General features: G+C 53.1%; 1 protein-coding gene across 2 annotated transcripts in view; it reads left to right on the forward strand.

The window, feature by feature from the left end:
- The window catches only part of RYR1 (ryanodine receptor 1), a gene marked incomplete at its 3' end in the record, with an annotated part of 118542 nt that overhangs the window by 37282 nt on the left and 60020 nt on the right, over positions 1 to 21240 (forward strand). For both annotated transcript variants that reach the window (XM_081216801.1, XM_081216802.1), the window contains exons 34-60: positions 1442 to 2054; positions 3584 to 3835; positions 4179 to 4379; positions 4714 to 4825; positions 6076 to 6222; positions 8012 to 8285; positions 9038 to 9152; positions 9238 to 9370; positions 9752 to 9846; positions 11113 to 11248; positions 11496 to 11682; positions 11769 to 11877; positions 12257 to 12377; positions 12470 to 12639; positions 14072 to 14292; positions 14376 to 14466; positions 15614 to 15754; positions 16147 to 16310; positions 16421 to 16499; positions 16761 to 16850; positions 17309 to 17449; positions 17821 to 17895; positions 17994 to 18069; positions 18409 to 18532; positions 18854 to 18969; positions 20694 to 20761; positions 20857 to 20978. In XM_081216801.1, the coding sequence (XP_081072927.1) occupies positions 1442 to 2054; positions 3584 to 3835; positions 4179 to 4379; positions 4714 to 4825; positions 6076 to 6222; positions 8012 to 8285; positions 9038 to 9152; positions 9238 to 9370; positions 9752 to 9846; positions 11113 to 11248; positions 11496 to 11682; positions 11769 to 11877; positions 12257 to 12377; positions 12470 to 12639; positions 14072 to 14292; positions 14376 to 14466; positions 15614 to 15754; positions 16147 to 16310; positions 16421 to 16499; positions 16761 to 16850; positions 17309 to 17449; positions 17821 to 17895; positions 17994 to 18069; positions 18409 to 18532; positions 18854 to 18969; positions 20694 to 20761; positions 20857 to 20978 (4173 nt within the window). The remainder of the gene's footprint in view (positions 1 to 1441; positions 2055 to 3583; positions 3836 to 4178; positions 4380 to 4713; positions 4826 to 6075; positions 6223 to 8011; positions 8286 to 9037; positions 9153 to 9237; positions 9371 to 9751; positions 9847 to 11112; positions 11249 to 11495; positions 11683 to 11768; positions 11878 to 12256; positions 12378 to 12469; positions 12640 to 14071; positions 14293 to 14375; positions 14467 to 15613; positions 15755 to 16146; positions 16311 to 16420; positions 16500 to 16760; positions 16851 to 17308; positions 17450 to 17820; positions 17896 to 17993; positions 18070 to 18408; positions 18533 to 18853; positions 18970 to 20693; positions 20762 to 20856; positions 20979 to 21240) is intronic.

The raw sequence follows: 21240 nt of genomic DNA on the forward strand, positions 1-21240 counted from the left end.
CCAGATAACACTCCAGGGGGCTCTAAATCCCTTTCAGCAGGCTCAGACCCACCTCAGGGGACCCAGACTCAGCCCAGGCATCCCCAGCTAACACCCCCGTGGACTCCAGACTCACCTACGGGGCTCCAAGCCCATCTCAGGGAGTCCAGATCCACATCAAGGAGACCACACAACACCCCAGGGGCCTCAAGTGCACCTCAGAGAGTCTTGCACGTTATTCAGAGAGGCCTGGAGGCACCCCAGGTTCTCTTGGACATACCCAGGAGACTTTAGAGGTATCCCTTGGAGATATCTAAGCCGCTCCAGGGGACCCAGGCACACCGGGCTAAAGAGTATTCACATGGATGACAGGAAAGCTTTTAAGGACTCTAACTGTGGCCAGGATCCCAGACTCACCCGAGGAAGATACTTCATCTTTCCGTTATTCACTGATTCGACAAATAGCTCTGAGCTGCTCCTGTGTGACAGCAGAATTCTAGCCTGGAGACACCAAACTCTTGTGAACGGACATTCTAGTAATGCTCAGACCTGCTCAGGAGGACTCAGACCCATCCCCAGGGGCCTCAGACACACCCATTTATTCATTTGTTCCTACAACAAATATTTATTGAGCACATACTATCTGCTAAGTCCTTTATTTATTTATTTGTTTGTTTTTGGCTGTGTTGGGTCTTCGTTGCTGCACGTGGGCTTTCTGTAGTTGCAGCGAGCGGGGGCTACTCTTCGTCGCGGTGCGCAGGCTTCTCATTGCGGTGGCTTCTCTTGTTGCGGAGCACAGGCTCTAGGCACGCGGGCTTCAGTAGTTGCGGCACGTGGCTCAGTAGTTGTGGCTCGCGGGCTCTAGAGCACAGTCTCAGTAGTTGTGGCGCACTCGCTTAGTTGCTCCGCGGCATGTGGGATCTTCCCGGACCAGGGCTCCAACCCATGTCCCCTGCACTGGCAGGTGGATTCTTAACCACTGTGCCACCAGGGAAGCCCGCTAAGTCCTTTTTGGGTGGTGGGAATATAGCCAACAAATACACAAAAGAGGCAGAAATGTCCTGTACTGGTGGAGTTTACATTCTGGTGGTGCTCAAATATAACCAGGGTGCTCAGACCTGCCAGAGGGGGATTCAGACCCAACCTGAGATCCTAGATACATCTCAGGGTCACCAGATTATTTCCCATGGACTCTTAGATCCCCAGAGTACCAGACCATCCCACAGATCCCAGATGTATGCCAGGGAGCCCCCAGACCACGGAGGGCCTTCCAGAACCATTAAAAGACTCCTAGGCTCAGCTCCACAGACCTCACAGAACCCTGACCCAGCAGAACACTGGGATTTGCTGCTGGGGCCACCAACACTCACCTGAGCACCTCTGTGCCTCCCTGTGGTCTGTGTCTCTGTCTCCCGCCTCCTCTGCCTGCTGAGTCCCTGAACGTGGCCCGTCTCCACTGCAGATCCGTGGACATCCTGGAACTGTCGGAGCGCTTGGACCTGCAGCGGTTCCACTCGCACACCCTCCGCCTCTACTGCGCTGTGTGTGCCCTGGGCAACAACCGCGTGGCCCATGCTCTGTGCAGCCACGTGGACCAGGCACAGCTGCTGCACGCCCTGGAAGACGCGCACCTGCCCGGCCCCCTGCGTGCAGGCTACTACGACCTCCTCATCAGCATCCATCTCGAAAGTGCCTGCCGCAGCCGCCGCTCCATGCTCTCTGAGTACATTGTGCCCCTCACTCCTGAGACCCGTGCCATCACCCTCTTCCCGCCTGGAAAAAGAGCAGATAATGGTCCCCGCCGCTACGGCCTTCCTGGTGTCGGTGTCACCACCTCGCTGCGGCCTCCACACCATTTCTTAGCTCCCTGTTTTGTGGCCGCCCTGCCACCTGCTGGGGCGGCAGGAGCTCCATCCCGTCTCAGCCCCAGCATCCCTCTGGAGGCTCTTCGGGACAAAGCACTAAGGATGCTGGGGGAGGCAGTGCGAGACGGTGGGCAGCACGCACGCGACCCTGTCGGGGGCTCCGTGGAGTTCCAGTTTGTGCCCGTGCTCAAGCTTGTGTCCACCCTGCTGGTAATGACTTCCTCCTGCTTCCCTCTGTCCTGTTCTTTCACATTCCAAATCATCCATCCATCCGTACATACATACCTACATACGTTCCCCTCCCATTTATACATCCAACTACCCATTCACCTCTCTGTCCATATACCCTTCACCTTCCAACTTATCCTTCTGTCATCTACTCATTCCCTTTCCTTCCATCCATTCGTCTGCCATCTATTCATCTGTTTAGTAATCACTTCCTTCTTTCCATTCATCCATCCAACCAACCATCATTCATCCATCCTCCACCAACCTTTCCATCCATCCACCTGTTCATTCAAACATACCCCCATTTTCCATCCAAAAGTTCCTCATCTATTTATCCTTCCAGTCTCCACCCAATTATCCATCCATCCATCCTTGTATCCATCTATCTAACTTTCAATCTAGTTGTCCATTCATTCACACATCATTACATCCACTATTTCATCTATTCATCCATCCACCTACCCATGTATTTATTAATCTATCTTTCCCTTCATGCATTCAACCATCATCTTCCTTCCACCTGTGCATCCATTCATCCACCCATCCACAGATTCATCCATTTCTCCATCTTCCACCTATCTGTCCATCAATCCATGCATCTCTCTATCCATATATATTAAGACCCATCCACGTACCCACAGATCCATCCAACCATCTACACCCTTTAATTCACCCATTCTCCATCCTTCTACCCCTTCTTCATTTCATGTACCCTTTCATTCACATACCCATATAATGACTCATCCATATATCCATCCATCCATCCAATTTTTCATACACAAACCTATCCACCCATCCACATATCCATCCTACCCCGGTGCCTGGTTATTTACCCATTTGTCTATTTGCCCATCCACTCGTTTACTTGCTTATGCATCTGTCAAACCATCTATCCGCCCACCTATCTATACATCATTTATCCTGTCATCCATCTACCCACCATCTCTTCTTCCACCTTTACCTTCACCTCTCAGTTCATTATCCACCCATCCATCCATCTCCCCATCAAACCTCTACTATTCCATCTATTAATTCATCCACCCAGTCACCCAGTCCTCCCCCCATTCATTCATCTCTCTCTCTTTCCCCACTATTTTTCCCTTTTATCTACCTACTCTCCTTCCATCTGGTAGCATCTTCATTATGTTGACTGAGAGCTAGCATATGCTGGGAGAGATGAGGGCCTCAGGTGTAGGGTGTGTCCTGTTACAGAGTAACAAAAGCTCAAGCTTGGGAAAAAGGACACTTCCTTGTGAAGGGAGAGGTGCTCATGTTTGGCTATGTAGTCTGGGCCATGTACGTGGGACACAGGGTGTGGATCTGGGGGGATCTCAAGGAGGATGGATGGCAGGGCAGGGGGGATGCCATTCCTGCTTGTAAGAGGAATCATATACAGCCAATGCAGGAATGAATCTGGCCTGTGCAGGAGAAACAGATCTCGGGAGTGAGGCTGGGTCTTGATTATGGAAGCCTTGCAGGCCACAGTGACAGACCCAGGCTTTGTCCCATAGGTGATGGGCATCTTTGGCGATGAGGATGTGAAACAGATCTTGAAGATGATTGAGCCTGAAGTATTCACTGAGGAAGAAGAGGAAGAGGAGGAAGAGGAGGACGAGGAGGAGAAGGAGGAGGATGAGGAGGAAGAGGCACGGGAGAAAGAAGATGCAGAAAAAGAGGAAGAGGAGACAGCAGAAGGGGAAAAAGAAGAAGACTTGGAGGAGGGGCTGCTCCAGATGAAGCTGCCGGAGTCTGTTAAGTTACAGGTGGGCTGATTCTTCCTGTTTTCCAGCCTCCATCCCTCTGGGCTAGGACATACAGGGTCTGGTGGGGCTTGAGTCTGGACTTTGTCCCAAGGCACTGGGGAGCTGTGGAAGGGCATAAAGCAGTGGAGTGCTGCTGGCTTTGAATGAGCTATCTGGTTTCCATGTGGGAGGTGAATTAGAGGGATGAGACCGTGGAGATGGCCAGCTTGAGGATCCAGGCAGGAGACAGTGGTGGCTCGACCAGAGCAGGGCTATGGAGTGGGGAGAGAAAACAAGAAAAGTTTCAAGGAAGTCCTGACGGTCTCACCACCATCCCTCCTACTGCATGGCTGTCATCCCACAGATGTGTCACCTGCTGGAGTATTTCTGTGACCAAGAGCTGCAGCACCGTGTAGAGTCTCTTGCAGCCTTTGCAGAGCGCTACGTGGACAAGCTCCAGGCCAACCAGAGGGACCGCTACAGCATCCTTGTGAAAGCCTTCACCATGACTGCAGCTGAGACTGCCCGACGTACTCGCGAGTTCCGCTCCCCACCCCAGGAGCAGGTCCTCTGACCCCTGACCCCAGCTGGCCTTACTGTCTAAACCCAGCCTCAACCTCTCCCCTTACTCTGATCACTGATGATATTCACTTAACCTCTAAATCTGAGCTTGACCTCTGACCCTATCCATATACTTATCTGTTACTCTTCTACCTCTCTCTGAACCAGACTTCTGAGCCACCGCAGACTGACCCTGACTCCTTTCGAACCTTTAGTCGCCCAGATATTCTTCACTAATGACCTTAGACAGGAACTCACGATTGGATCTTTGATCCTTGACTTCAGAGTTCCTGCGCTGGGGTCTCTGACCCTCATTCTAATCTTTGACCTTCCCCTAGATCAACATGCTATTGAACTTCAAAGATGCTGAGGATGAGGAAGATTGTCCTGTCCCCGAAGAGATCCGACAGGATTTGCTCGAATTTCATCAAGACCTGCTGACACACTGTGGTAAGAGAGGAGATCAGAGAATCCTCCTCCCAAACGTGCTCTTGAGACCTGTCTTGAAGTTTTCCTACGATTTCCTGATCTTAAATATCTACAGTATATGTGCAGTAACTGTTGGTAAAATGAATGAGTGACTGAATGAATGAACATGTTAGTGAACAGGTAGATGATGAGTGGAAGGATATGTTTATATGGGTATTTGGGTTGATGTATATGTGGACACATGGCTGTAGGCTATAACTGAATGGAAGAGTGTGTGAATTGATGGAGAGAAGGTGAATAAAGAAATGGGTGAAGAGACGGCTGACTGGTTGGATGAATGAAAAGGATGGCTGGAGGGATGGATGGATGACCTCTATTTTTTCTCGTAAGTCAGCTGATAATCTTACTGAGATTTTCTTATATGTGATGAGTCACTTTTCCCTGGCTGGCTTTCAAGATTTCTCTTTACCTTTGCCTTTAAGCAGTTTGAGTATGATGTACCTAGGTGTGGAGCTCAATGAATTTATCCTATTTGAGCTGTTTTTGTTTTTTGCCGCACCATGAGGTTTGTGGGATCTCAGTTCCCCAACAAGGGATCGAACCCAGGCCACGGCAGTGAAAGCCAGGAATCCTAACCACTAGGCCACCAAGTTTCTTGGATGCGTAGATTAATATTTTTCATCAAATTTGGGACTTTGAGGCCATTATTTTTCCAAATATTTTTCTGCTCCTTTCTCATCTCTCCTTCTAGGACTCCCATTATGCATCTGTTGGTACACTAGATGGTGTCCCACAGGTCTCTGAGGCTCTGTTAGTTTTTCCTCAGACTGGATAACCTCTGTTGTTCTACCTTCAAGTTCACTGATTCTTTCTCCTACCAGCTCAAGTATGCTGTTGTACCCCTCTAGTGTTTTTTAAATTTCAGTTTTTGTACTTTTCAACTCTATATGGTTATTTTTTATATTATCTACCCCTATTAATATTCTCTGTTTGATGAGTCATTGTCATCATAGTTCTCTTTAATACTTTAGACTTGGTTTCCTTTAGTTCTTTGAAGATACTTGCAATAGTTGACTTAAAAGACAAATGATTCAAGGAATGAATAAATGAACAAACATGAACGTATAAAGAAACAAATGAAAAACCCCATGAATGCACACATGAATGAGAAATGAGTGAGTGAACACATGAATGAATAAAGAAGTAAAGGATAGAGCAGATTAATAAGCAAACAGATAAATGATACACTCTCCCTTCTTGACCACCTCCAGGAATTCAGCTGGTGGGGGAGGAGGAAGAACCAGAGGAAGAAGCCACCCTGGGCAGCCGCCTGATGAGCCTGTTGGAGAAGGTACGGCTGCTGAAGAAGAAGGAGGAGAAACCGGAGGAGGAGCCACCTGCTGAGGAGCACAAACCCCGTGAGGACTGGGGCCACCAGGGATGGCACAGGGGTGGGCCAAGCAGCCCTGCGCTTGGGGAGTTTCTGGGTCCAAGATAGGCCACCAGGAGTAGCCCAAGGGACAAGTGGATGGTATTAATGAGAGAGGAGGCATGCTGGAGGCGTGGCCCCAAAGTTGGGGCTGCACAGTGTGTGTGTTGGAACAGTGTGATGCATGGCTGCCAGAGCAGAGGCATACATCCAACCTTGGGATGGGGCAACTCCTGCACCACCGTGGCTTCCGTGTACTTGTGGCTTTTCTTTGTTTTTCCCTTATTTCTTGGTGAAATGATTACTATGCTGAGGGGTTAGGAAAGCAGCCATGATAAACGTTGGTCCCATGGGTCATTAGGCAAACTGTATATTAACACCATATAACAAGGACAGAGTCCCTAACATTGGTGGAGGGTTTATTCTATAACATTCAAGAAATTTTATTGGGCCGACTCTGGCCCAGGCACTGTTGGTAGGGCCAGGGAATATAATAGGGGGAAGAGTCAAAGTCCCTGCCCTCAAGGAGTTTAGAATATTACAAAAGACACCAATATACATATACCATAACGTCAAATGGCCATACGTATTAAGAAGAAAACTAAAGCTGAGTGAGAGGAGAGAGAGGGACAAAGATGGAGAGGTTGGAGTGGGGGAGTGAGGTATGCAAAGATCTGGGGAAAGATGATTGGTACAGATGGAACAGCCAGTGCAAAGGCCCTGAGGCAGGAACATGCATGGTGCGTTTAGAGACCAGTGTGGCTGGAGCAGAGTGAGCAGGAGAGGTATAGAATTTGTAGTCAGAAGTGATGGGTCCAGATCATGTAGAGCAGATGGAGGGAAGGTAGCACATGTCACAGGTCATGAATTGACACCACCATTCAGTGCCAGTGCAGGAAGGTTTCTCCTGACCCTGAGACACAGGAGACATCTGTCTTCTCTCCCAGAAATCCTGGGAAGAAAAAGGGTTGGGAGAGAAAGCGAGACAGGGGGAGAAATGGATGCTGGATATAGGAGAGGAGAGTCCCGGGGACATCGCCAGGGAAAATAAAAGAGTTCATTTTTTTTTTTAAATTAATTAATTTATTTATTTATGGCTGTGCTGGGTCTTCGTTTCTGTGCGAGGGCTTTCTCTAGTTGTGGCAAATGGGGGCCACTCTTCATCGCGGTGCGCGGGCCCATCACTGTCACAGCCTCTCTTGTTGCGGAGCACTGGCTCCAGACGCGCAGGCTCAGTAATTGTGGCTCACGGGCCCAGTTGCTCCGCGGTATGTGGGATCTTCCCAGACCAGGGCTCGAACCCATGTCCCCTGCACTGGCAGGCAGACTCTCAACCACTGTGCCACCAGGGAAGCCCAAAAGAGTTCATTTTTGACATAATTTTCAGATGACACCAAAGTCTTCACAGATTTTCTTTGTGTCTGTTGTCTCCCATGATGAAAAATCAGCAGTGTTTTTACAGAACAAATGAAATTACCACTTGCACCTTCAAAGGTGCTCAGAATAATGCTCTGGTACTTTGCAGTGATACAAATGCTTTTTCCTCTTAAAGCTTTTAGGGGGGCACTTACGGTCTGGGTATAGGGTGAAGAGGATAGGGAGACTCCTAGAGCCACAGAACAAAATCTGCCAGAATCTGCCCACTCCTGGCAGGGGGAGGGCAGGGGGTGGGTGGTTAGTGACTGAGAAGCCCTCTGGAAAGACGGGCGCCCTCTGTACCGTTTTCGCCCAAGGCCCTGGCCAGGAAGAGTGTTCCTACCCTTGTGTCCCCTTCCCAGAGTCGCTGCAGGAGCTGGTGTCCCACACAGTGGTGCGTTGGGCCCAAGAGGACTTCGTGCAGAGCCCCGAGCTGGTACGGGCCATGTTCAGCCTCCTGCACCGGCAGTACGATGGGCTCGGGGAGCTGCTGCGTGCCCTGCCCCGGGCCTATACTATCTCCCCCTCCTCCGTGGAGGACATCATGAGCCTGCTTGAGTGCCTTGGCCAGATCCGGTCCCTGCTCATCGTGCAAATGGGCCCCCAGGAGGAAAACCTCATGATCCAGAGCATTGGGTGAGGCCCCGCCCCTCCCGTGACGCTACACGTCCCCGGGGAAGGGAGGGGAGACCTTCTGGCTCAAGCTTGTCCACCGGCTCACGTCCTCTGGATGCAATCATGTGTCCTTCCCCACTTCTGCCCCATCCTCAGGGTGGTGTGCTCCTCCCAGCAGCCAGCCCATCTCCCTAGGTAATGTCCCCCCCCGCCCCTTACCTCTCCACCCACCCCTGGGTAACAGCTCCTACTCACCTGTGACTCTTGGCTCAAGATTTACCCTCTTTGAGCTTCGGTTTCTTCATCTCTAAACTGGGGAAGCGCCACGCTTATTTTGAAGAGTTGTGGTGCGGCTTCAGTGAGCTCGTGTAGCGGTAATAACAGTAATAATAATAAAGATAACAGTAGTTGAGCAGTCAGTGCCAAGTGAGCCTCATTCACTCACTCAGCAGACATCTATTGAGCACCTACTGTGTGCCAGGCCCTTTCTAGGCACTTGGGGTTACAACATGCAACATGATAGAGATCTCCGCTCCAGGGGAGCCCACCTTGGATCCTCTGGTCTCCTTGTCTGTGAAAGAGGAATAATTCTAGTTCCCGCCTCCCAGAGTGGACATAAGGATTGAATGAGTTCCGATCTGTAAAGGGAGCGGTGCTGGGCACAGACTAGGAGTTCAGTAAATGTTGACTGTTACCACAGTGGTGGTGATGGCCCCCGCAAGGGTCTGGAGGCTCTCCCTGGACTTGCCCCCATGCACTCTACCTGTCCACAGGAACATCATGAACAACAAAGTCTTCTACCAACACCCGAACCTGATGCGGGCGCTGGGCATGCATGAGACAGTCATGGAGGTCATGGTGAATGTCCTTGGGGGCGGCGAATCCAAGGTAAGGGGGCTGCGTGGGCCGGGGAGCTCAGGGGAGGGGGCCCCGGAGGGCAGGCACTGACCACCAGCCCACCCTGCTTGCCCAGGAGATCCGCTTCCCCAAGATGGTGACCAGCTGCTGCCGCTTCCTCTGCTACTTCTGCCGCATCAGCCGGCAGAACCAGCGCTCCATGTTTGACCACCTGAGCTACCTGCTGGAGAACAGCGGCATTGGCCTGGGTGAGGAACCCTGAGCCCACTCCTGGCGGTCCATCCAGGCTGGCCCCACTCTCCGCTGGCTCACTTAGTCATTTAACAAATACTTACTTTCAACTCACCCTGGATCTGGACCTGTAATGAACAGTGCTGGTTATACCCAGACAGCCCTGGCCCTGGCCCTAATGGGGTTCACAGTGGAGTGGGGTAGACAAACCCATCCCAGACAGTGTCAGCCTGGACTGGTCAGGCCTGGGATGGAGAAGCACAGTCAGAGGAGGCACCTGACCCAGTCTGGAAAAGGGGTGGTCAAGGAGGGCTTCTCGGAGGAGGTGAGGCAAGCAAAAGTGAGACAGTCAGCTAGGCACCTCCGAAGACCATTCTCACTGCCTCTCACTCCCACAGGCATGCAGGGCTCCACGCCCCTGGATGTGGCAGCTGCCTCCGTCATCGACAACAACGAGCTGGCCTTGGCGTTGCAGGAGCAGGATCTGGAGAAGGTGTGGTGGGAGAAGGCCTGGCCCATGCCTGGCCCCCTGGGGCACCTGCTGATTTGGGTCCCCACTCTATGGGTGCCACTGTGCATGGTCCAGAACTGAATCAGAAGGGGAATAATTCGCAGCAAAGGGACAGGACCCAGTCACTCGCTCACGGGGCTGAGTGAAAATCCACACCCCACCTTCCCCAGCCACGTGGGCTTGGCACGTTTCTTGGCCCTCTGTGCTCCCTGCTTCTGTGTGTAGCAGTGAAAGGCATGGGCTCTGGAGCTCAGCAACTTAGATTCAACTCCCTGCCCCCACTCCCGGCCCCACTCTCTTGCTCTGTGGCCTTGGACAAGTGGCTTAAATTCTCCAGGCCTCCATCTCCTCATTTGTAGAATGAATATATAGAAACAATTTCATACAGTTGTTCTGAGGATTAAATAAGTTAACTCACGAAAGCATTTACAAAGCAGTAAGCACTCTCTGACAGTTATCTACTATTATAGTATTATTTATTTAACAAATGTTTTTGAGCATTTACTATGTGTCAGGACCCGTCCAAGGCAGTAGGGGTATGACAGTGATTGAGAGTCAAAAATCCTTGTCCTTGTGAAGCTGACATTCTAGTTGGGAGGATGGATGATAAACAAGATGAAGAAGTAAAATCTGTGGTGTATTAGCTAGTGACGAGTGTTAAGGAAGAAAAAACAAGGGAGAGAAATATCAAGTGTCGGGAGGGTGACTGAGTTTAGACACGAGTGGTCAGAGAAAGCCTCACTGAGAAAGTGACCTTCAAGTAAAGCTCTGAAGGAGAGGGGGGCCATATGGACATGAGGGGGAAGAGCATTCCAAGCTGGGAAGCAGCCAGTGCAAAGGCCCTGAGGCAGGAGTGAACCTGATGAGTCTGAGGAACAGCAGAGAGAGCAGTGTGCTTGGAGCAGAGGGAGACAGGGTGAGTGCTAGGATGTGAGGGCAGGGAGTTGACAAGGGCAGATTGTGTGGAGGGTCTGTGGGCCACAGCGAGGGCTCTGGCTTTAGCCCTAAGTGAGACAGTAGGGGTCTCTCTGACTGTGTGGGGGACAGACTAGGGGTTGAAGGGAACAGTGAGCCCAGGGAGGAGGTGGCTGCGATGGTCCAGGTGGGAAATGATGGTGGAGGATGAGGGTTATTGTTTGCTGAGGGATCCAAACTGGATTGCGGAGCTCCAGGGATGGGCAAGGACTTGAGCCTTGGGGAGGAAGGTGGTGTGGGTATAGTCTCTGGCTGAGCCTCCTGTGCCCCCAGGTGGTGTCCTACCTGGCAGGCTGTGGCCTCCAAAGCTGCCCCATACTCCTGGCCAAAGGGTACCCAGACATCGGCTGGAACCCCTGCGGCGGCGAGCGCTACCTGGACTTCCTGCGCTTTGCTGTCTTCGTCAACGGTGAGGCAAGGGGTGGCGGTAATAGGGCGGGAGGCTGGGGGTCACTGGCCAAAGCCTCCCTCGGGTGTGGCCCACATCCTGGGCCACAGGCCTGGCCTGGGCAGGGATGCCTCCAAGTGGGTGTGGGGCAGGGTCTGGAGGTCAACGGGGGCCTGACGTTCACCCCTGAGGTGCCAGGTCAGGGGGCTGTCCAGGGAGGGACCCTGGGCAGTGGCTCATGAGGCCTCCTGACCCTGCGAGCCGCCAGGTGAGAGCGTGGAGGAGAATGCCAATGTGGTGGTGCGTCTGCTGATCCGTAAGCCTGAGTGCTTCGGGCCTGCCCTGCGGGGCGAGGGCAGCTCGGGGCTGCTGGCCACCATCGAAGAGGCCATCCGCATCTCCGAGGACCCCGCGAGGGATGGCCCAGGAGTCCGCAGGGACCGGCGGCGTGAGCTGTGAGTCTCCTGCCCCTTCCTCGACAGAACCACCACCCTCCCCGAGCCCCTCGCTGCCTCCTCACACCACCCGCCTTCCCCTGCAGCTTCGGGGAGGAGCCCCCCGAGGAGAACCGGGTGCACCTTGGACATGCCATCATGTCCTTCTACGCTGCCTTGATCGACCTGCTGGGACGCTGTGCACCAGAGATGCATGTGAGACCTGAAGGCTGGGCTGGGGGGCGGGCACAGCCAACCTTGAACCTCTTCATTCAGACATTCAACAACATTGATTTAGCTCTTGCTATGCGTGTGGTCCTGGGCTAGGCAATGCTGGGGACACACCAGTGGCTGAGGGAGCCCCTGGCCCCGCTCTCACAGAGCGCTCAGTCCAGTGCACAAGATCAAGCAATGAAAGCCAGTGGTAGTCAGGGCTGCAGGGAGAAGCACAGGCAGAGGGGTCAGGGCTGGGAATTCTAGAGTTAGCCCCACGAGACGGAGTCTTTACCTGCCAGTGGGTTGGGAAGGGATGGAGTGGGGGAATGACCATATGGGGCAGGGCGTGCCTGGTGACATGCCCACCTCCCCTCTCCAGCTAATCCAAGCCGGCAAAGGCGAGGCCCTGCGGATCCGCGCCATCCTGCGCTCCCTCGTGCCCCTGGACGACCTCGTGGGCATCATCAGCCTCCCACTGCAGATCCCCACCCTGGGCAAAGGTGCGGAGGGGCAGGACTCAGCAAGGGAGGGATGCTGGGGAGGAAGCAGGGGGACCCCAAGGGCGGCCCTGACCCTGCCCCCTTGCCCACAGACGGGGCCCTGGTGCAGCCGAAGATGTCGGCATCCTTTGTGCCGGACCACAAGGCGTCGATGGTGCTCTTCCTGGACCGCGTGTACGGCATCGAGAACCAGGAGTTCTTGCTGCACGTGCTAGATGTGGGTTTCCTGCCCGACATGCGGGCGGCCGCCTCGCTGGACACGGTGAGTAGTCTGGCCACTGTCCCGGCCTCCAGAGTGGGATGTGTCATGGGAATAGTGGCAGCACTTTTGTTTGTTCTGAACTTGTGTACATATCATGATCCTCCCTCCCCCACCATCAAGATAGAAAACAAAAACCAAGAAAAACTCTGAGTTCTGGGAAAGGGTGGGTGGAAATCTCCAACACCTCAGGTTATAAAAAAGAATTCTCAGTGATGGCTCAGCACCATGGAGATACAAAGACCCATGCACAACAACAAGAACAATAATAATAGAAGGTGACAATGCCAAGTTAAGATGAAGACTGATAACTCACCATTGGTTTGGCCAAATGGAGGAAGCAGTTTCAGTGAGGTGGTGGGGCTAAAGCCTTATGGGAAAGGGTTTAGGAGAGCCTGGGAGGACTTCCCTGGCGGTCCAGTGGTTAAGACTCCACGCTTCCACTGCAAGGGGCGCAGTGGAAGTTTGCCCCCTGGTCAGGGAACTAAGAGCCCATATGCCATGCGGTGCAGCCAAAAAAAAAAAAAAGAGAGAGAGAGAGAGAGAGAGAGCCCCTCTCAGAGAGAGAGGCTGAGAGGCTGAGAGGTATTGGAGACAGCGAGTGTTGACAGTCTACACAAGTTGGTGACAGAAGAGGCAGGGAAATGGCGATGTGCTGGCTGGGTGAACTTGGTCAAGAGAAGGCTCTTCTTAAGATGGGAGAAATGACTGTTCCCTACTGGGAAAGGGAACCCCGGAACTTGAATCTATAACTACCAGTTTATCAGAAATACAGGGGGCAGAGGAACAAGTTAACGGACACCCCTGGGAAGCGACCAACCAAGGCCAAAATGTAGGAAATTCCATTGGACCCATGACTCAGTTTCTTCAGCAAATAAATAGCCTTAAAAGGGGGGTGGAGGAAAAGGAACAGTTGCTGATGGAGAGACCTGTCAGCCAAGTACAGTATGGGGGTCTTCCTGGGGCCCTGATCCAAACAATCGCAGCTAAATGCAAAGCCATTTTTGAGACAATTAGAGAAAGCCGATCATGATTATTAAGAGATTTCGTTAATTCTGTGAGGTGTGATAATGGCAGCATGGAATGTTAAATAGAAGTATTGATACTCCTCTGAATGGAGATACATATTGAAGTATCCTTGGATAAAAAGATATATGGCTGGGGGTTGCATGAACTATTACAGGAAAAAAGGCGAGGGTAGAGAGGAAAAGCATGCAGAAGGTGGGTATCTGCAGAACAGCCTAATCTGGGTAATGAGGGTTCATTAGTTGGCTCCTGGACTTTTGCGTGTATTTGAAATTTTGCATAGTCCAAAGTACTAAGGGTAGTGGGGTCTGGGAGAAGCAGGTTTCAGGGGAAGATCAGAAGCCGGGGTCGTTTGCCCAGAGTTATCCTGGTTGGTGTCAGGGCTTGATGTCCCCACCCTGCGCCCCAGGCCACTTTCAGCACCACGGAGATGGCGCTGGCGCTGAACCGTTACCTGTGCCTGGCGGTGCTGCCGCTCATCACCAAGTGTGCGCCACTCTTTGCGGGAACCGAGCATCGCGCCATCATGGTGGACTCCATGCTTCACACGGTATACCGCCTGTCCCGCGGCCGCTCGCTCACCAAGGTGCAGCGCGACGTCATCGAGGAATGCCTGATGGCGCTCTGCAGGTGGGGCGGGACCCTGGTGGGCGGGGCTACGGCTGGGGCGGGCCTCAGGGTGAGATAACCCCGCCCCGTGCATGTCCCCGCAGGTACATCCGCCCGTCCATGCTGCAGCACCTGCTGCGGCGCCTGGTGTTCGACGTGCCCATCCTTAACGAGTTCGCCAAGATGCCGCTCAAGGTGAGGGCAAGCCCTCTTCAGTTTGCGTATTTCCATGCTCCACCCACCGGCTTGCTCCGCCCTCGGACTATGGGGCTCATTTGTATCACACCGCCCAGGCCAGTTAACCTGCAAACGCGCGGGCAGCGGGCCCCATAGAAACCTCTTTAACATTCACTTTGCGTCATTGGTGCCTCTAACACTCCCTAATTAGCGTTTAATTCGCATAACAGTGAGCCAATCCCCACCTTAATTAGCATATATTTGCGTGGGGCACACTTTTTCTAATTAGCATGCTTATTTGCATGCTTAGACCACCGGCCTTCCACTGTTCAAATGACTGCACTTATTTGAGTAAATAGTACCACAGCTATCCTGAATATTTGCACACTGTCTGTCCTATTATTTTTTCATTTGCATGCTAGTTTGCATAAGGAGATACCCCCAACTCAGATATTTTAACTATTTTGCGTAATACATCTAAATCAGCCCCCATTTCAAATTTGCACATTGGCTGGTGGAGGCTCTCTTCCCAGCTACCACGTGTTTGCATGGAGTGCTGCCTGTGTTTCCATTTGCCATGTTAATTCACATAAGCACAGATCACTTCATACGTATGCCCATTTGCACACAACCCCACCCATGGATTAATATCTGCATGCTTATTTGTATAAAGAACACCAGACAAATCCAGCTCTGGGGCTTCCCTGGTGGTGCAGTGGTTGAGGGTCTGCCTGCCGATGAAGGGGACATGGGTTCGTGCCCCGGTCTGGGAAGATCCCACATGCCGCGGAGCGGCTGGGCCCGTAAGCCATGGCCGCTGAGCCTGCGCGTCCGGAGCCTGTGCTCCGCAACGGGAGAGGCCACAACAGTGAGAGGCCCGCGTACTGAAAAAAAAAAAAAAAAAAAAAAAATCCAGCTCTGATTTAATGCCCATCCTGACTCTGAGTTAGAGTGCCAAATTCACATAATACACTGTCCAATAAACTTCCCAATACGCATGCCATTTCCCCTTTATTAGCATATCATTTGCATAATCCACACCTCCTTCATAACTTAAAAGCACTGCCACCCCCCACCCCGACCCTGGGGCCTCCCTGGGCCTTCCTTCGCCTGCCACCTGTTTATGTCCCCCTCACTTGTGTGTCCCCCTCTTGTTCCCACCCAGCTCCTCACCAACCACTATGAGCGTTGTTGGAAGTACTACTGCCTTCCCACAGGCTGGGCCAACTACGGGGTCACCTCGGAGGAAGAGCTGCACCTCACCCGTAAACTCTTCTGGGGCATCTTTGACTCTCTCGCCCATAAGGTCTGGGCACCCAAGGGCCCTGGAAGAAGCCTGTTTGGAGGGTCTAGGGCCCAAAGTCAGGGATGCAGAATGAAATCCTCAAAGTTGGGGGTTGAGGGAGGGAGGCAGTTCTGCAGGTTTGGATCTAGGAGAATCTATGAGTTGGGTCTCTGGTTTGAACATTATGGAAGAGGGAATGGACCTCTAGTTTGGGGGCTTGGAGGGGGTAACGTGGGGTGGTTTGAGAGTCCAGGTGGGTCTGAGGCTTGGGTTTCAGGGAGAGAGACCATACTTCATGTTTGAGGGCTCAGGAAAGAGGGGTGATGATTGGAGGGGTGAGTTTGAAGTCCTGGTGCTCCAGGATTTGAAGGCTCCGTCAGGCCTGCAGTGACCCCCCGCCCTGACCTCCCCAGAAATATGACCCAGAGCTGTACCGAATGGCTATGCCCTGCCTGTGTGCCATCGCAGGGGCCCTGCCCCCCGACTACGTGGACGCCTCATACTCATCCAAGGCTGAGAAAAAGGCCACGGTGGACGCTGAAGGCAACTTTGATCCTCGGCCTGTGGAGACCCTCAAGTGAGGCCTGGAGGCAGGAGGGGGGCCTGGGGGCTGGGAGAAGGAGCAGGTTTCCGAGGTGGAAGGAGGGGCCACAGCCCTGACATCTGCTGACCCCGCCCCTCTAATAGTGTGATCATCCCAGAGAAGCTGGACTCCTTCATTAACAAGTTTGCAGAGTACACACATGAGAAGTGGGCCTTCGACAAGGTTGGCATCATGGTCCTCCCCTCCCCAGGACCCTCCACCCCTGCCAGCCTTCCTCAAGGGCCCCAGCTTTCCACCAGACCCAGATCCTCCCGGAGGGCCCCAGATTTCCCTGAGACCCGTAACTCTTCCTGGGATTCACAGCCTCCTCTGGAACCCTCAGCCCCTCCAGGGTTCCCTCTCAGTGTGTGTCCACACCTCATCCTGCTCCCACGCCCAGCTCCATAGTGACACTGCCCCCACCTGTCCCCTCTCCACCTCCAGATCCAGAACAACTGGTCCTATGGGGAGAACATAGACGAGGAACTGAAGACCCATCCCATGCTGAGGCCCTACAAGACGTTTTCGGAGAAGGTGACCAAGCCTTGGCGCCCAAGTTGGGGGTGCAAAATTTGGGGGATCAGGGAGGGGTGAGGCAGCTTCATGGGCTTGGATCTAGCTGGATCTGCGGGTTAAGGCTCCCCATCCATGGACTTTGCCTTCCCTCAAACTTGGCTGCCTCCCCTAGACCCCAGACTCCTAGTGTCCCTTCTCTTAGAAAGGGTTGGAGAGACTGGGTTTGATTCCTTGACCATACAACTTAACTTCTCTGAGTCTCATGTATAAAAGGGGATAATGAGAGTTTGGGAGGCTCTGTTACAGAACAGGTAAGGCACCTGGGATTGAATTCGGACTGGACCACTTCCTAGCCACATAGTCAGGGCTTTCCCCTTTTTGGGACACTGGAGGCCAGAGAGGCTGAGCCAGGGGCTCCTACCTCCACCTCCCTCTCACCCCATTCCACCAACTCCACTCCCTCCTGTCCACCCCAGGACAAAGAGATTTACCGCTGGCCCATCAAGGAGTCCTTGAAGGCCATGATTGCCTGGGAATGGACGATAGAGAAAGCCAGGGAGGGTGAGGAGGAGAAGACGGAGAAGAAAAAAACCCGGAAGATATCCCAAAGTGCCCAGGTGGAGGCGGGGCTGGGACGGGGGCGGGGTCATGAGGGGGTGGTGAGCGGCTGGAATAAGGGGCGGGGCCAGGAGAGGGTGGGGCCAGGCAGGAGGTGGGGTCGAGAGGGGGATAAGGGCCGCGGGGGGAAAAAGGTGGGGTCAGCGGAAGGGGGAAGGCCAGGAGGGGGTGCAAGAGAAGGCTGAGAGATCAGGGAAGGGAGAGGGCATGGGTCTGAAAAACTGCAAAGGGCAGAAGAGAGGAGGGTGGCTTAGAGACAGGGACTTAAGGAGAGGGCACAGAGGAGGGGTGTAGGGCCAGGTAGGGGGGATAAATTGGCTTCGGGGCTGGGCTTCCTGCTAGTCCGTCCATCTTTCCCCTGTCTCCCCAGACCTATGATGCACGGGAAGGCTACAACCCCCAGCCCCCCGACCTCAGCGGAGTTACCCTGTCCCGGGAGCTGCAGGTGAGTCTTCTGATCCTTTATTTGGGGACTGCAGGTGTCTGTTGGGAGAGGAGGACATCTTCTGAATGTGGGCTTTGACCCGTTGCATCCTCTCCCAGGCCATGGCAGAACAACTGGCGGAAAATTACCACAACACATGGGGACGGAAGAAGAAACAGGAGCTGGAAGCCAAGGGTGAGGCACCCACCCCACGCCGCACAGACTCCCCTTCGCCGTAGTCCCCTAGTCACAGGCTCCGGAGTCATAAGGGCCTGGGTTAGAGTTGTGTGACTTTGAACAGTTGCTTTCACCCCACTGAACCTTCGTTTCTGTGTCTCTACAATGGGGATAATCACAGCATTTACTCCTGTAGGGCTGTGGTGAGGATGTGAGGAGCCTCAGAAAGCAGTGTTTGGTTATTCTTATCTCTGTCTTTATTACTATAATTATGCACACCCTCAACTTCAGGAACCACTTCAATGAGCGGCCTGGGTCCCCCCCCACGCCCCTCATTTCTGGTCTTTGCTGCCCCAGGTGGTGGGACCCACCCGCTGCTGGTTCCCTACGACACGCTCACAGCCAAGGAGAAGGCACGAGATAGAGAGAAGGCCCAGGAGCTGCTGAAGTTCCTGCAGATGAACGGCTACGCGGTCACCAGGCAAGCGGGCTGGAAGGCCGGCCCGGGAGGGGTAGGGAAAGTGGGCGGAACCCTGGCAAAAGCTGTGATAGGCTAGTCCTAGGTAGCGGAGGCGGAGCCAGAGAGAGGAAATTGATGGGGGTGGGGCCTGGGAGCAGAGGCAGGGCCATAGAGGGGTGGGGCCTGGAGGGCAGAGGCGGGGCCAGAGAGGGGCGGAGTCTAAGAAGGGTGGGGCCTGGAAAGCGGAGGCAGGGCCTGGGGGAGTCCAGGCTGAACTGGAAAGAGGCGGGAAACACGGGGGGGTCTGCGTCTGGGCTGACCTCTCGCTCTTCCTGCACGCAGGGGCCTTAAGGACATGGAACTGGACACGTCTTCCATTGAGAAACGGTTCGCCTTCGGCTTCCTGCAGCAGTTGCTCCGCTGGATGGACATTTCTCAGGAGTTTATCGCCCATCTGGGTACGGAGAATTCCCTCCCCGTCCCCGCCCTAGCTGCAGTTTCACAAAGGCACCCAGTTCATTCATTTCTCCTTCCTCCCCTCATCTAATCATTGTGCCAGACGTTGTTCTAGGGGTTGAGAATAAGACAGTGAACAAGAAAACAAAGATCCCTGTCCTCCTGCAACTTACATTCCTGTGGTGGATTCAGCCATTTAAAGTCGGAAATAAGGAGATCACTGAGTGTGTCAGAAAGTGATTAGTGTTATGGGAAGAGGAATACACTAGAGCTAGCTAAAGAGGGTTGGTTGTAATTTTAAACGGAGTGTTCCAGGACTTCCTTGGCGGTCCAGTGGTTCAGATGCTGCACTTCCACTGCAGGGGTCATGGGTTTGATCCCTGGTCGGGGAACTAAGATCCCACATGCCCTGCTGTGCGGTCAAATAAATAGAGTATCCCAGGAAGCTGGGGAGAGAGCTATGTGGTCATCTGGGGAGAGTATTTTAGGGAGAGGAACAACCAGTGCAGAGGTCGCTGATGTGCGTATTAGGAGGCCCATGTGGCTGAATCAGGGTGACAGAGGGGAAGAGTGAGAGGAAATGGGGTCAGTGACAGGCAGGTCATGACGGGCTTTGCAGGCCATGGTGAGGACTGTGGCTTTTTGCTCTGAGTGAGATGGGAGCATTCTAAGCAGGAGAGGGCCCTGATCTGCCTTGGGTGTTCACAGGCTCCCTCTGGCTGCCTGTGGAAGCAGACTGAGGGGGGCAGGAGCAGAAGAGAGTGAGAACTGGGCAGATTCTGGATCTATTTTGAAGGCTGAGGCTCTTGGGATGCCCCACAGATGCCTCTTATATATCACTAAGAATCACATCTGGGGCCCCTATGATCCCTTCCTGCTTCCCCCAGAGAGCCCCAGCATTCCCCTTAAGAGCCACCCAGGAACCCCCAAATTCCCTTCAGGTGAGTGAGTGGCCCAGCAGGATTCACTCATACATCTCACCCCAAATCCCACGGGAGCCAGACCTCCGTGCTGCACAGCCTCCTGGCAATTCCCTCTCCCCCCTGAACCTCAGTTTGCTCATCCGTGAAAGGGGGATTCTGTTCACCATAACCAGCTACAGTTCTGTCACTTATTTGCTGAGTGACCTGGAGTGAGCTATTTCACCTGAATTTCCTCATCTCTAAAATAGGAATGAAAGACCAAGTATACAGGCCTCCAGGTTGGGAGGAGATTGTGCAAGAACATTTCTCACAGTGCCAGGGGACATAGCGAGTGTATAGTAATTGGAGCCTTATTTATTATTATTATTTTAATAGTACTATTAGTTTAATAATATGATTTATTACCGTCACTACGATGATGACTGAAACAGATTTCCACTTTAAAGTTGAATCTAATCTGTCTATATTGACTTCTTGTTTCATTCATTCATTCCACATTTACTCAGTGCCAGATATTGAAGTTCAGAAAGAAAAGGACTTGTGATTGGTGAGGAGGGGGATGTTCCATGGCCTTACCCCGTCCCAGTTTGTCCTCCTCCCCATTTTCAGCCTCAGGAAGGGTTTGATCAAGGAGTTAGGGGGATCAGATGAAAGATAGGGAAGAGAGGTTTACCTCAAAGCCAATACAAGTGACTTCATACCAGGAGGCAATCTCCTATCATATCCCAACTCTGCCCCCTCAGAAAGCCCTGAGTTCCCTAGCCTTGAAGCCACCATGACCCCTATTTGCCTTCCCCCACCAGAGGCTGTGGTCAGCAGTGGACGAGTGGAAAAGTCCCCTCACGAACAGGAGATTAAATTCTTTGCCAAGGCAAGAGGCGGGCTCAGAAGCTGGAGGAGGCTGGGGACTGGTGGGCTCTCCTCTCTCTTCACCCAATCCCCTTCGTCTCTTCCCCACGCCCCCAGATCCTGCTCCCTTTGATCAACCAGTACTTCACCAACCACTGCCTCTATTTCCTGTCCACACCAGCCAAACTGCTGGGCAGTGGTGGCCACGCCTCCAACAAGGAGAAGGAAATGATCACCAGGTGCGCCCCCCTGGGACCTGTGACTCACACCCCTGACCTCACAGCATTGTAATCCTAGATCTTTTCCTCCCACCCTTGGACCTTAGAGGCTCTGTCCTAGGTGCTGGGCACTGATCAGTCTACCTGCAGAGGTGATGGAAGGGCTATAGGGTGACCAACCGTCCTGGTGTGCCCCAGGACACGGGACTTTCAGGCAACCTGGGACGAATTGGTCACCCTGTCAGAAAGGCAGACCGGACTCCCCACCCCCAGCATACCAGTT

Source organism: Mesoplodon bidens (assembly GCF_964165515.1).
Source record: "Mesoplodon bidens genome assembly, chromosome: 18".
NCBI lineage: Eukaryota > Metazoa > Chordata > Mammalia > Artiodactyla > Ziphiidae > Mesoplodon > Mesoplodon bidens.